Below are 16848 nucleotides of genomic sequence, written 5' to 3'. Positions count from 1 at the left end.
TTTTTAATGATGCACATTGCCAAATCACTTTTCAAAAGCAATGTATCAATTCACACTTTCAGAAGCATAGTTAATTATCATTTAGAAAGGTCTGCAGTCCTGATGATAGGCTAAAGTGTTATATCATTTTGGTTTATATTTACAGTTTTTGATTAGCTGAAGTGCTTTTTTCTATTTTCAAAGTTTGCCCTTTAAAAATTACTATAGAAAATCTTAAGGCAAATAGACAATTCGTTATTGGTTTGCATCAATTTGACTTTCTGCTTGACACCTTGCATACACATAGGTAACGGGTCTGATTTAGTTGTCAGAGATATGACAGCACACTAAGGTAAAAGGCAGTTGTCACTATATAGGGTTGACTGTGTGGTTCCATCTGTAAGGATTCCAGTCTAACTTTCATATAGAATAATGGCATTGATGTTCTCTATAATTTCATTATATTTTATGAAAGATCTATATCCAGGAAGACAATACCATATGAGTTTGAGGAAGAGGTGGTAAAGCTCTTCATTATTTAATTTTGTGCTGGGAAGAGATATTTTATAATAACTCAGATGGATGAAAGGGAACTTATTAAAATGCTACATAAAACAATTCTTCCCAAAACTCCCTGACTCTGAAGGTAATGAAAGATGCAGATGGGTCAAGATGACTCATGCTTGTCTTATTGCTGATGATGAAATCAAGAAGACTAAGGCCATGAGTACCTGAGTAGAGTTCATACTTGATAACCACAGCTGGGAAAATTTGGTGAGTTCTCAAAACCATCTCTGGATACAGCTGATCCATTATAAAATTCATCCTTCAGAGTGTGCATGCTTTCCTAATTCTTATAATGACACCATCACCCTGAGGATTTTATAAGAGGGATGATTTGGGGTAATCTGGAATTATTCTTTGGATTCAAAGGGCAAATAAGGCAGAATCTGGCAAGGCTGCAAGGTGAGATCATGAAAAACCATCGTGCAAACTAGCTCTTGGTCATCAGGACTAGTGGAGTCCCCAAAATGACTGCCTGCTTCTAGGTCTTATGAATAGTCAGTCTTCAATTGCTTCAAGGATCTGGGTCAGGGCCAGCTGTTCTTCAGAGCATGTTATGTAGGAAAAATCTTAAAAGATGAGCATAAGAAAGACTCCAAGACATTGCATCTTGACTATTTGTGGCCTTAGAGATGCGTTCAATGTGTGCTGCTAACCTTGCAGAGCTCAACTGATAAACTATGTGTAATTTGCCTACACTATTTTCCTTTTCCTTCACATTTTTCCTATTTCAACTAATTGACCACATGGTTGTTTCTTGCAAGGTCACACACTAGGTGAATGTGACTGGCACCCCTGAGGCACACTTCCTGGACTCACATTATGAAGTCCACATTCAAGTATATGCTCTTTAGCCAACCACCTAGAAACCTATAATTTTGCCAATAAAAATGAAGCAAAAAAAATAGTAAAAAAATGAAGGAAAATGACATCCTCCAGAGGGACATGGGGTATAGAGGCAGAAATGAGCTTCTGACAAATTCTGTAAATACCTTTTTTTTTTGTCTTTGGCTGCTTTTTGAGAAGAACTCAATCTAGAGAACTTCTCTTTGGCTTACAATGTTCTCTGCCCTTCAGCTAATTCTGCAATTAAACAGGGGCAAACTAAGTCTGGCTTCGAAGGGACTTAACCTCCAGGCTTTAATTTGGAGCAAGCAAAGCATTTATAGCAGTTCTCCTCTGGCGGTTGCAGAATATTAGCACATTGCTGAATATTTAAAATCAAGGCATGTTTCCAACCCCAAGGTCTGTCCCCCAATTGATAAATCTCTTTTTATTAAATGGACTTTAATTACTTAATAATTAGACCTTCCATAGGAGAAGATGTGGATCCTGATAGTCTGCCAACAAGGCTAGAGGGCAAATCAGAAGAATATGCCATTTTCAGATTAGAATTTAAAAGAAGAAAAGAAGCCCATTCTGGGGTGCGTGGGTGGAGGAGAGGCCTTTCTATAAACTGTGAGTCTTGGCAAAAACCTGGACTGAGAAATTCTTTGTTTCCACTTTCGCTTGAAATCCAAATTCATTTAGAATTGAATGAATGAAAGTGCAAGTCTAAGATATTCCAACTTTCTTTCTGCCTAGATCTGATGGGAAGATTTTTCTTAGTCTGTGTGGTGCATGTATGCATGGTTGGAAGCAGAGGGAGAAATTATTGTTCTCCTTATTTTAATTTAATTCCAAAAGCCTAACACTATTGAAGTCCCTCCCTGGATTCAGGGAGACCTCTGTGGGAGGGGAGAATCTGATGCTGAATGGGTGCTGTTAAATCCCAGATATTTAAGGATGGTGTTACCAAAGGGATAAGAAGAGTAAAAGTTGGTTAGTGTTCTAGAAATAAATTGGTATTATGGTATTTGATAGAATTTAAGCAGCATTTAACAAAGAAACATAGACAATGAATCATTTTAGTGTTAAAATAGTATGAAGTCCCTCCAGATTTTGTAGCTTTTCATTCATTGCTATAGTGATTTTTTTTTTACCTCTTTCTCCTCTTTCTTTTTTAGCATCATAAAAGAAAAACTCAAGTGAAAAATGTTTGCTGTTTTTGCTATTAACATTTCTCCTGCCTTGGTGACAGCAAACATTTTGGTTATGCCTTGGATCTGAGGACATTTGTATTGGTCTGAAGGAGAATGGTGGCTATTGCCCAAGCTGTCCCAGGGGATGGAGGCTGGCCCTTATACCTATGATAACTTTGTTCCTCAGAACACTGATTTGAAAGAGGAATGGAAAATTTTGTTCAAACTATCTACTGTTCTCAATTTAAACTTACGAGATTTAGGTCACATTTTCATACATGCATTAGGCATAGACCCCATTCCCTAGTCTCTTCAAATGAAAGGCTCTAAGGTTGGGGAAACTTGAGTCTGAATATTAGCCTCAGCTCATTCACTTGTCCTGAGGAAATGAGTGCTTTCTCCCTCTCACCTTTTATTCCTCCTTACTTATTGCTGTCTCTCTTAGACTTCCCAGTGGCTGGGGCTGGAATTTTGTGTGAACTGACTATCCTAAAAATAAGACATATTTTTCCATTCAACAAATATTTGATGACCAATTATTTGTCATTCATTGTGCTAAAGTGTTCATAGTCCAGGGTAATTAAAACTGAACCCTGCTTTTATAGAACTTACCAGTTAGCCAGGAAGATAGATATAAAGTATATTCCACCATTAATTAATAACAATGGAAGAAAGTGGTACAAAGGAGACTTATTATAGGAGTAACTGGTTTTATCTGGATTCAGGGAGACCTCTGTGGGAGGGGAGAATCTGATGCTGAATGGGTGCTGTTAAATCCCAGATATTTAAGGATGGTGTTACCAAAGGGATAAGAAGAGTAAAAGTTGGTTAGTGTTCTAGAAATAAATTGGTATTATGGTATTTGATAGAATTTAAGCAGCATTTAACAAAGAAACATAGACAATGAATCATTTTAGTGTTAAAATAGTATAAGATAATAAATGAGGGATTCTTTAAAGAAATCAAAATAAACAGGGTGAGCCTGTTCCTCCACAGTAATCTCATAATGTCTATATCTCTTGCTAACAACATTTAATGCTTACTGTATAATTATAATTCGTATTGTTGACATCAATAAAATTTCTGATGCCAAAGCCCAGGCACTTTTAGCATGTATTAGTTACTTATAAAATTGGAATTAAAAATGTCTGTGTTTATCACTTCCAGAGCAGATGATGAAATGGAGCTTCCATATGTGTCTGATTTTTCCATATGTAAAGCAAAATGTTATTTTCTTTTTATAGTTCACCATTATTAATAGGTTCCTACTTTGTTAACACATGGAAGAGCAGATAATGTCTAAACCTGCAAGTTGACTCATGTGGGATACTGCCAACAAGTCCAGGTGTCCCTAGATTTAATATTGCAATGGCATCCTTGGCCAGGCTAGGTGTGAGGATAGGAACCTGGACTACCGTCCTTACATGCAACAATCTTGACCTCTTAAGATGGAAGCCCTCTGAGAGTACCAAAATAGGTTATGTACTGTTTTTAACAGTGTGGTGCTTCAGGTTGAAAATGAGGAATTCCATGTAGGGAGAATCCTATAGTTGTCTTTCTGAATGTGCAGGAAATTGTCTCCAGGACACACCTTCAGTTAAAAAAAAATCAAAATGTTCAAGTCCCTTCTATGAAATGGCACAGTATTTGCATGGAACCTACACATATCTTCCCAAATACTTTAATTTATAACACCTAATGCAGTATAAATGCTATGTGAATAGTTGTTACACTGTATTGTTTAAATAATCATGACAAGAAAGAAATCTGTACATATTCAGTACATGTGGACCTTCTCAGTACAATTCTTTTTTCTGAATATTTTCAATCTGTACTTGATTGAGAATATGGAAGTGAAATTTATAATTACAGAGAGCCTGCTCTATTCACTAAATGGTTTACCTAGTTCTGAGCTGCTGCCGGGGGAGCTAGAATAGAGAATCTTGACATATATAAGGAATTCTCTGTGAGGCACTTTCACCTAGATTGAAGAAATAAGGTCTTTTAAGAACTATAATAATTCAGCACTAAATATTTTTTAGATAATCATACCACAGTGTACTCATCTGGAAGAGTTTTGCTTTCATACCAGTTACATAGAGAAGGTAGAGATAATCATAATACTTAAAAAATTGTCCTGAGCCTGGGGTGTAATTCAGGGGCATAGTATTTGCCTAGCATGTACAAAATCCTGGGTTTAATCCCCAACACTGCAAAATTAAATATAGAATTGTCTTCACAATTAAATGAGTTAATTTATAAAGGGTATTGGAGTAGTGATATTATAAAACTGAGGCCTGCCCAAAGTCATCCAGCTAAAGAAAAGGTGAAGTGGGAAAATGACCACAGGTAATCTGGCACTAGGTGTATGCCAATGTGTGTTGGGAAGTTATAGAGTCTGAATTCAAACCCAATTTTCAAAATGTGAATTTTTTTTCAAAATATTTAGAGTCACATAGACTCTCAACAAATATTTATGTATGTTGTTTTCTTTCCTTAAATATTTGATATACCCCGTGGAAATAAAATGCAGAAAACAACACAAACATGCAAACACTTTTCAGACTTTTATTTATAGACTCTGTTATAGTATCTGTAAATTATGAGCACAATAAAAATTTAAAAGGTAAAGAGATGATTTCCAGCAAGGCTAGGAAAATGGTGATTTTTTTTTTGTTGTTGTTGTTTGTTTTTTTATTCAATACCTTGAAAGTAACTGCAGATTTCATAAGTAGATGTTAGGGGTGGGGGTGTGCCTTTTTAGAGGAAGCACTATGAGAAGTGCAGTCCAGAGGAAGCCATGTTTAAAAGGGTCTAGGTAAGTTAAATATATCTGAGAATTATTTTGCAAAAGTTAAGATGACCCTGAAAGGTACATTGTTCTAGATTCCTGGGTATATAATTAAATAAAACCCAGCCTTGGGGGGATAAGATAATACCAGAAAATTTGGGGAACGTTAGTTTTGAGCAAAGCAAAAATGTAGGTGATTTAGGAACACTGATGTTTTGATAGTGTTTGAACTTTCTTTGAGTAAAGAGAGGTAGGAAATTGGTTGCAATGGATCCAACATGTTCTGATGAGTTCTCTGCTGATCAGAGAACTACTTTTTTCATTATGAACTACTTAAATTTATACCTGTATGAAGAACAAGAATCATTGGTATTAGATTAGAGCATTAAATGACTCTTCTAAATATATTTTATTCTTATGAGTTAAATTGAAACTAATATTCATTACTAAATGTCCATACTGATGCAATGAAATGCAGCACTAAGCTGATAGCCTATAAATTCTTCTTTTGAGACTTGGTGGTTTGTGACACCTTCATGATATGTCAGTGCTAAAATTTAACCCTGTGTTGGGACTGTTAATTCAAACCACATACGGTCTTGTAAACTTAGGTTACTTCTTTTGTTGTGAAGAGTTTAATTTGTAGAAGGAAAATAGGAAAGTCTACAAATCACTTTTTAAATTTTCCATTATGACAAATAATCGACTATTTGAAAGTTGCATTGTGTACTGCACACATTGCATTGTTAGCTTTTAAATAGGATACAGTTCTGACCCTAGTTTATTAAGATCTGAAATCACCATAGAGTGCATATTGAATAAACATGCAGAGAAAGAGCCAGTTCCATTAAGTCTAATTATATTAATATTCAATCTCGTGCCTTGTGTATGTTTCTTCTAGCCAGATGAAATTTACATAGGGAGACGATTGTTGAATATCATATGAACTACTTCTTTATATTTCATTCTATGCTCTAGAATTTATTTGAAAGTCCATTTTTGAATGCTACAGATAGTCAGATATAAAATAAATGTTTTAAATTTACCCAATTTGTGGTCAAGAACCATATATATGAATATTTATTCTTTATCAAAATACCTAAAATATTTTATTCTGCCATACAGTTATGAAATATATAACTTTTTGGGTATGGGAAAATTATTCTCAATTTTATTTAATTCACTACAAAATTAAAAAAAAAACTCACAGGGATGAAGATGAAAAAGAAAACTATCAAATAAAAAGTCAGAAATTTGTAATTTGTTGTCTGTCATAAACCTTACATCTGCCATTATTTTTTCCAGTTTTGCTGTGTGTAGTATGTGCAAACCATCCCCTGTTTAAATATCAGTAGTAGATTAATATATGTTTTCCCTTTCTTTTGAACAGACTTAAACCATATACTGCAAACAACCTAGAAATTGGACTTTGAACGATGAGCCAGGGTATAGCAAATTCATTTTGTTTTTCTCTTAGTCAGTAGGTCTAGCCAAGGTATAGATTAGTTCTTCTGATAATCAAAGAAAAGAATGGAGTTAGGCAAGTGACTGGCGCCCTCTGTAGTTGTATCTGTATTGTTGACCCAGGTAGCTCAGCGGATCCAAATTACAGAGTCTGTTTTGGAATCATATCAGTATTTAGTGCCTATATATGTTGACTACATTTCAGTTGATACATTAAAATTTGTATCAATATTAAGGTTCTTGCATCAATCATTCTTCTTAAAAAATACCTTAATATTGCATCTTCAGGATTTAGACTTGATTTATGCAGGTATTGATATAATGATGGCAGCCTTCAGCATTCCACATGTGATACTAATGTAATTTTATACTTTTGGATAAAGTTATGGTTCAAAGACTCTGATCACTGCATGAAACATGAAATTCTACGTTCACCTAGGGAAAGAAAATTCTCTATAATATTTCTTATTGCTTCTCATATTAAATTACAATGTGGTTTGACCCAGGCCATTTTATGTTTGTCTTTCTGTCCCCAGCAAAATTTTTATCAGTTTATAGGGAAATTAGGTTTGGAGAATTAATGGACCCAAGTTCAAACAAACAGTAGTTAAAATGGAACACAATAGAGTTTGTTATCGACTAAATGTTGATAGAAGAAATCAAAACTTTCTGACTCATTTAAGCCCAGACTTGGGAAATTTTGACATAATTAAAGTAAATCTATAAAATAAATACCACAATAACATAAAATGTAATTAGTAAAACTTGATACAAACTTGAAATTGATGGATGAAATCAAGTTATACTATGAAATGTACGTACAATGGAAACAGTACCAGCAAGATTAAAATGAAGTTGGAAATATCAAAATATAACTGTGATGAATAAAAAAGAATCATAGATTTAAAATTATCAGGTACCATAAACTCTAGAAAATAGAATTGCCAGTGATTTACCAATGATAATATGATTTATGTAAATGTGTTTGGTTGCAATCATCAAAAAGTAATGAAGGTTTTCATAGTCAAAGGAGTAGGTTCACAGATGTCCATAAAAGGGGTTCAAGAGGGTAATATGGCAATATCTTTTGCCCTTTCTGTATACTAACATGATGGAGAAAGATTCTTGCCATGCTTAGGCTTAGTAGCCAGTTTCTTTTCTATTTCTCCCTTAATTTTCTGTCTGTAAGAATGTATCATTTTTCATATATTATTTCATATGAACATCATAGCGGTCATGTGAGTTAGCTATTATTCCATTTTTATAGCTCAAGAAATGAAACAGGTTACCAAAGGATGCATAAATAATAGGTTTCCAGCCAAAACAAAACAAAAAAAAAACATACTCTTCTAATTTCAATCCACTGTAAACATATCTGGCAATACTGGTGATTATTAACCTTAAGCAGTGTACACATAAACAATTGTTCTCTGTTCTTATAATTGGCAGTTAATATTACACATCCTTCTTGAAACTTCCATAGGTTATGCTGTATGGCCAGTCCTTCATGAATTCCCATGACTTCACAGCACTTTGTTCAAAGTTGTGTAACTAGAAGAGCATAGTACAGGATTCAGAACAAGGTCCTGTTTGTAGGATTGCCATATAATAACTAGTGTGTTGAAATTCATTTCTCTGAGCCTCAATTTCCTTATCTGTAAAATTAAAATGGTCTTAACCTGCTCTGTGTATTTTTCAAAAAATAATAAAAAAAAACAAGCAAGTAGAGATAAGTGAAAACATCTTCATAATTTTTTAGCCATGGAACCTACCTGTAGCATCGGATACCTGATGTGGTAACATATGAGGAGCAAATGAGATAGATAGGATATGAGAAGATCCATTATAAGATATAATTTTCATAAAAATTCAAAGTGCTATTATTTTTATTGATGATTATTGTGCCTCATCAGAAAGATTTATCCCTTCTTCTTTGTTTTGCCCTTAGGACCTCTAAGATTCCTTTCCCAGACAGAATCTGTCACTGCGTTCATGGGAGACACAGTGCTCCTCAAGTGTGAAGTCATTGGGGAGCCCATGCCAACCATACACTGGCAGAAAAATCAACAAGACCTCACTCCAATGCCGGGAGACTCCAGGGTAGTGGTCTTGCCCTCTGGAGCATTACAAATCAGCAGACTTCAACCAGGGGACATTGGCATCTATCGATGCACAGCCCGGAATCCAGCCAGCTCAAGAACAGGAAATGAAGCAGAAGTCAGGATTTTATCAGGTATTTCAGTGCTCTTTGTTCCCTTCAGAATGTATCCTCTGGAATAGGTCAAACAACAAATTTTCCTTCAAATATCTTGTGATTGCTTTATATTCTAGAGTGTGCATTGGGTTTGTAGTTTATGATTTCTTTTTTCTCGCAGAGGCACTCAATGAGGGTACACCAAAAGCGGTTATTATTTTTCCATGTCTTGTTGAAATTTCTGGAAAACCAGGTTTATACTTTGGTTTCATTCATTCTTTCATTTACCCATCCTGTTAATGTTTAGTGCATGCTGCTTTGTGTAGAGCCCATTCCTGATCATTTCTTGTGTATTGTTTCATTTTTCTCTTATAACAGAATGAGAGACCTTTGCTATCCTCATTTCCAAAAGATGAAAGACAGGATTAGTGAGACTAAGAATCATCCCTAAATTGATATTGAGCAATCATCTACCCATTCATTTACACACTCATTCCTGAGAAGCATTGTGCAAAGCACCAGGGAGATAGCAGTGAATAAGACTGACACAGAGCCTGGCCCATTGAGGTTCTGGGTGAACACAGACATAGAAATGATCACAACAAAGTGTGATTCGTACTGTGATAGGGAACGTTATTTCCTTGCATCTCTTCTTTTTTCATTCTCTTCTCCAGTTAATTTTTGACTGACCTCGTTGTCCTCTCCTAAATGATCAGAGGTTGGAATGAATGCTAAGGTCTCTTCCTTTCAGTGACTGCTGCTCTCACATGTCTATGTCATATCTACTTTCTCATTTATTCCCACTGCTAAGGCTTGGGTAGTCTCACTCATATGAATCACAAACAGGCACACACTTGAGTAATTGGGATGAACTACTCATCAAAGCACCTAGATGTTGGCTTCTCTCTCTGTACCCTGTGTGTTCTTATCACAGATATTTCAGTTATGCAGAGAGTAAGTAATTTTTAAAACAAACTAGCAAATTGGAAATTTCCTCATAGTGCTTTAAATAAGGACATCTTTAAAACTTCTTTCTAACTTTTTTTGTACATTCCATCCTCCATTAGTTACAAAGATATTGACTTAAATGTGTTGGTAACTATTGGTATGATGGTTATATTCCATCTACCTTGCAGTAACTGATGCAAATGTAGCATTTATTCTGAACACATGCACGTAGCTATTTAGGTATCCATTACATTCACAAAAGTTTTAAATGCTTATATTCTTATATCCTTAATAATGCATCTGTTGAGTCAATCAGATGGGAAGCCAAGATAAGCCTCACAGAAAACTGGAAAGAATATGTTTGATTATGTTAGTATGCTAGAGGGGTCTGTTTTCCAGTGGTATTAAGGAATCTAGGTGGACTAATCAAATATTCAATTTAAAATGGATTTTGAAAGACACAAAGGCATAATCATCCAATCGCCATTTACTTTTATTTGTTCACTTTGTAAAACACATTTGAATTGTAATCCATGGAGATTTATTTAAAGCCGCGTTGGTAATCTGGCTAAAAACAGGAAAGTGTTAGTGTATGCTGGAGGCAGATAGGTATTTCTTCCATAAATGGAAACTAAATTATTTTTAAAAAGTAACATCTAATGAGAATTGTTGTCTAAGTTCTGTGAATTCGCATATAACTTTCAAAGACTCATGGGCAGAGGCAATACACATGCACATTATTGTCATACTTATTACACATATCCTATGCCCTGTTTTGAATACCATTGACCACCTAATGTGCTTGATCTTTGTCCTAAAGTTTAGTAAGTTGGCTCAGAGCTGATCTACATAGATCCACAATAAGTACAAGACTCAGTGAGAGGATGAAGGATTGAATGCTCAAGCCTAGCTTTTCTCAGTTGCTTATTATAGTTCTCTCAATTTAAAAATATTTCTTTTTAAAATTCATTTTTATTGCTGCATAATAATTACACATAATAGTGGGTGGGGTTCATTAGGCCATATGTGAACATGCACATAATGCAATTTAAGCAGCCTCATTCCCCAGCACCTTTCCTTTCCCTCCCACCTCCCTCCGCCTGATCTGCTGCTCTACTCCATGAATCTCTTATTTTAAAATTCATGTTAATATTTTCTGAATAAATTTCCACTTTCTTCAGGCACCAATTGAAAGCGGTACTAGATTATATACACATATTATCCATCCTATGCTCTAACCCCTACAAAATTGGAAAGATGGGGTTACTTAAATAGAAACCCATCATATTAACAACATGACATAAAAGCATTAAAAGTGACACCAGAATGGTCAACCCTCAAAAAATTTATATTCACTTAAAGTATCATATTGACTGATGAAATTATTTCATTTATAAGGACTCACCCATTTTTAATAGAGTAAGTTAGAAGTAAAGATTGTAATGGATTTTAAAAAATAGCAATAACAACACACTAACCATTGAGATGTTTTCAAGTGTCTTACTGTATGTGTTGGGGAATATATGATGGATTGGAACAGCCATTGTGGTTGTCAAGTTCACTTTATTCATGGTTCATCACATCTGAATGCCCAGCAGCAGATTGAATTGCAGAATTATAAATCTGCTTTGGGCACTAGGTTGACTAAAATAACTGCCCCATACACTGGAATTCTTATTTCAGTTTTCTTAATAGCCTAATTGAATTGCGCTTAGTTGGTAATTCAATCTATTGTTCATTTGTTTAACTACAATTAGATGACTCTGGACTCTGTATAGATCGGAACTAAATATCTGTATAACTCACGGCAGTGACTTTTAATGGAATGAACTGGACTAAAATATATTTTGAATGATTTTTCTCTATGGTATTTATTTTGTTGAAATAAATATTAATAGAGACCTCAAGAATGAATCTTATTTAAAAGTAAAATTCTGTTTTTAATCTTAAAACAAATAGTTTCATACTTTTTTTCATCACTAAGAATTTCTCACCAACTCAGTATTGTATTAAGCTTTTTATATCCCTAAATATTATATTTCAAAATTAATTACACTCAGACCTTAGAAATATTGCAGGTTCAGTTCCAGATTACTTCAGTGAATATATAGAACAAATTACACAATGTTTTGAATTCCTGGTACATATAAATTATTTTTAAACAATTGTATATTTTATTAAGTGTATACTAGCATGATGTCCAAGAAAACAGTGTATATATTTTAACTAATAAATACTGCTACAAAATACCAATGATCATCTGAACCTTCAGTGAGCCATTATCTTTCTGTTTTGGAGTATTTTGCCTCAGTGTTGATAGCTGTTGACTCACCGGACCAGTAGTTAGTTGCTGAAGGTTGGAGGGGCTATGGCAATTTTTTAAAATAAGACAGTGGTGAACTTGGCCTTATACTGATTGATTGTTCCTTTCATTAAAGTTTCTCTGTAGAAGGCAATGTTATTTGATACCATTGCACATGCAATAAAGCTTCTTTCAAAACAGAGTCATTCCCTCTAATCCTGCCCCTGCTTTATCAAATCATGTATGTAGTATTCTAAATCCTTGGTAGTAATTTTAATAATGTTCACAGCATCTTCCCAGAGGTAATATCCATCACCACGAGACACCATTTTCTTTGTTAAGCCACAAGAAGCAATTCCCTATCCATGGAAGTTGTATCAGGACACTATGGCAGTTCAGGCACATTTCTAAGCATGAATTTTAATTCTAGTTTCCGTACTATTTCCACTCCTTACTATTTCCACCCCATCTGTAGTTACTTCCTCCACTGAATTGTTGAACCTCTTAGAGTAATCCACACAAGCTGGAATTAACTTCTTCTCAGATTGAGTTATGTTGATATTCTCACTTTCTTTCATGAGTCATGAATAGTCTCAATGCTATATAGAATGATGAATTCTTTCCAGAAGGTTTTCAAATTATTTTTTCCAGATCATCAAAAAATGTCTCACTCTCTTTGCTAGACTGAGGCCTTATGAAATGTATTTTAATTAATAACAATAGAAGGAGAAATTGCTCCTTGCTCCATGGATTGCAGATTGTGTGTTGTGTTAGCTGTCATGAAAACATAATTAATCTCATTATACCTCTTAATCAGAACTCTTGGGTGACCAAGTGTATTGTCAATAAGCAATGATATTTTAATATTTGTAAGGAAGTCCCCCACCTGGGTGGTAGTCCTTAATGGTGGACCTCAAATATTCAGTAAACCATGTTTTAGATTATCATGCAGTCACTTGGTCCTTTGTATTAGTTAGAGAATTATATTTGTACATAGTGGCTGGGTCCATTCCCCTATAATCATACATGCATCAAATCTGACCTATACCACGTCACTCCTCACCCCCACCCAGCCCTCCACTGCACTGATCCTTCCCTTGCTCATTCATCTATCCATTCTTGACTGGAGCTTTCTACACACACATAAAGGTAAAATTCCCTGTGGCACATTTATATATGCACATAATATAATTCTGTTAAATTTATTCCACCTTTTCTCTACTTTCTCATCCCTTTTGCCTCCCTCTCAATCTCCTTCTTCCACTTCCCTGATTTTTCCTATATCCTTATGATGTCTGATCCCCTTTTTTTCCTTGTTTTGCTCTAACTTCCGTATACAAGAGAAAATATCCAACCTCTGACTTTCTGAGTCTGGTTTGATTCACTTACCATGATGTTCTCCAGTTCCATCCATTTACCAGAAAATGCCATGATTTAATTCTTCTTTATGGCTGAGTAAGACTCCAGTGTGCATATATACCACATTTTCTTAATCAATTCATCTATTGATGGGCATCTTGGCTGATTCTATATCTTAGCTTTTGTGAATTGTGTTGCCATAAACATTAAAGTGGCTGTATTACTATTGTATGCTTATTTTGGTTCTTTTGGATAAATACCAAGGAGTGGGATAGCTGGGTCAGATGGTGATTTAATTCACAGTCTTTTGAGGAATCTCTGTATTATTTTCCAAAGTGGTTGTACACATTTGCAGTTCCACCAATAATGTATGACTATACCTTTTTCCTTACATCCTCATCAGAATTTATTATTATTTGTATTGAGAATTGCCATTCTGATTGGCTTAAAACATAGTTTTGATTTGCATTTTTCTGATTGCTAGAAATGTTGAACATTTTTTTTCATTTATTTGTTGACTATTTGTGTTTCTTCTTTTGAAAAATGTCTGTTCTTTTGCCCATTTTGTGATTGGATCATATTTTGTGTGTGTGTGTGTGTGTGTGTGTGTGTGTGTGAAGTTTTTTAAGTTCTTTATATATCTTGGCTGTTAATGCTCTGAGCAGCAGGTTGGCAAACATTTTCTCCCATTCTGTAGGTTCTCTCTTCATGCTCATAATCATTTCCTTTGCTATGCAGAAGCTTTTTAATTTGATGGCACCCCACTTATCGATTCTTGGTTTTATATGTTGAGCTTTGGGAGTTCTATTAAGGAAGTCACTTCTTACACCTACCCATATGATAGAGTTTGATCCTACATTTTATTCTAGCAGTTGTAAAATTTCTATTCTAATTTTCAAGTCTTTGATCCCTTTTGATTTGACTTTGAGAAGTTTGAAGGAGAGGGATCTAGTTTCCTTCTTTTACATATGGATATCCAGTTCTCCCTGCACCATTTGTTAAACAGGCTATCTTTTCTCCAATATATATTTTTGATACCATTGTCAAGTATCAGATGACTGTAAGTAAGTATATAGATTTGTCTTTGTGTCCTCTGTTCTATTGGTTTTACTATTCATTTTCATGCCAACACCCGGCTGATTTTGTTACTATAACTCTTCAGATCAGGTACTGTGATGCTTCCTGCATTACTATTCTTGCTCAAGAGTACTTAGATTATTCTGGATCTTATTCTTCCAAATGAATTTTAGGTTGTTTTTAAACTTCTGTTAAGAATGTCATTGCTATTTTGATGGGGATTGTATTGAATTTATATATTGCTTTTGGTAATATGGCCATTTTAATAACACTAACTCTGCATCTCCAAGAACAGGGAAGATCCTTCCGTCTTCTAATCTCTTTTTAAATTTCTTTCTTCAGTGTTCTGTAATTTTCAGCATAGAAAATTTGTACCTTTAAAATTTTTACCTTTTTGGTTAGATTAATTTCCAAATATGTTTGTGTTTTTTGAGGTTATTATGAATGGAATAGATTTCCTTCTCAGCAGAATCATGGTTGGAGTAGAGGAAAGATTTGAATTATGAATGTCAATCTTATATCTTGCTATTTTGATGAATTCACTTACTAGCTCTAGAAGTTTTATGGCTTTTTTTTTGGGAAGGGGAATAGATGTAGAAGATATACCCAGAGATTTATCTTCAAACAAAGATAGTTTGACTTTTTCTTTTCCTCTTTTCATTTCTTTAATTTCCTTCTCTTGCCTGGTTGCTCTGGCTAGAGTTCAGAGAATCGAATTGAATAGAATTGGTGTCATCCAGTCTTTGTTTTTCCATGTACACAACAAAGGCATAGTAGATTCTTTATTGTTTTCAAAGGGTCCTAAGATTTTCAGAAAGACAAATGAACATTGATTTTAACTTAAATCACCAGCCTCATTAACACCTAATGAGAGAGTCAGCTTAACCTTTGAAAGTTTGAAGCTGGGCATTGACATTCCCCCTCTAGCTATGAAAGTTCTAGATGGCATCCTCTTTCAAAGAAAGCCTGTGTCACCTGTTGTATAGTGCAGCTGCCTTCTGCAGTTGTTTGTGCCGGACTTCTGAGTGCCATACTCAGCTTCTGAATTAACACTTGCAGCTATAACTTGAACTTTCATATTATGGAGCCAGTTCTTTCCTTAAACCTCGTGAGCCAAACTTTTCTGACCTCAAACTTTTCTGACCTCAAACTTTTCTTCCATGATACCCACCTCTACCTCATCTCTCAGTCTTCATAAAATTGAAGAGAATTCTGGCCTTTCTCTGGATTAGGATTTGTCTTCAATGAATGTTATGGCTGTTTTTAGTTTTCTAGTCAGAATGATGGAACTTTCTTCAGGTCCTCAGTAAGGCTGTTTTGCGATTTTATCATTGCTCTGTTCACTGGTATCACACGTTTAATTTCCTTCAATAACTTTTTCTTTGCATCCACAACTTGGTTGCCTGGCACAAGAAGCCTTATTTTCAGCCCATCTCATCTTTGGATACACCTTCCTTTCTAAGCTTAATCATTTCTAGTTTTGATTTAAGGTGAGAGATGTGCAATTCTTCCTTTCACATGAACACTTAGAAGCTGTTGTATGGTTATACATAATTGGCCTAATTTTGACATGGTTATTTCTCAGGGAATAGGAAGGATGGAAGGGAGGGAGAGAAGGGGGATGGGCCAATTGGAGGAGCACTTAAGAACACACAACATATATTAGTTAAGCTTGCTGTCTTATGGGCATTGTTCATGGCATCCAAAAGAGTTACAATAGTACCATCATGCCAGATGAAATAATTAAAGCCTTTTCATTATTATTTAAGAATTATGAAAATGTGACAGAGACATGAAGTGAGTTCATACTGTTAGAAAAATGATGCTGACAGAATTAGAAGACCCAGGGTTGCTACAAAACTTCAGTTTTTAAAAAAGAAAAAGAAATATCATTATCTACAAAGTAAAGAACAGTACAACAAATAGAGTTGTCTATACCATTGCTACAATCAATTTTTATAGTTTATACAAAGTAATGACCTCTAGGGGACACACTGTCTTCTTTGTATTTATTTAGTTTACTAACTTATTTATTATCCTTCTGGGGATTGAACCTAGGGCCTTATACATGCTAGGCAAGCACTCTGTAATTGAGCTACATATTGAGCCCATTTTATTTATTTGTTAAATTTTAAGATAGAGTCTTACT

General features: G+C 34.7%; 1 protein-coding gene across 3 annotated transcripts in view; it reads left to right on the top strand.

The window, feature by feature from the left end:
* The window catches only part of Dcc (DCC netrin 1 receptor), a 1055962-nt gene that overhangs the window by 483887 nt on the left and 555227 nt on the right, over positions 1 to 16848 (top strand). For all 3 annotated transcript variants that reach the window (XM_048806205.1, XM_048806204.1, XM_015482370.2), the window contains exon 3: positions 8768 to 9052. In XM_048806205.1, the coding sequence (XP_048662162.1) occupies positions 8768 to 9052 (285 nt within the window). The remainder of the gene's footprint in view (positions 1 to 8767; positions 9053 to 16848) is intronic.

This window comes from Marmota marmota, unplaced genomic scaffold (genome assembly GCF_001458135.2).
Source record: "Marmota marmota marmota unplaced genomic scaffold, marMar, whole genome shotgun sequence".
Lineage (NCBI taxonomy): Eukaryota > Metazoa > Chordata > Mammalia > Rodentia > Sciuridae > Marmota > Marmota marmota.
Note: the sequence above shows the minus strand (reverse complement) of the source record. Positions and strands in the feature narration are given on the sequence as shown.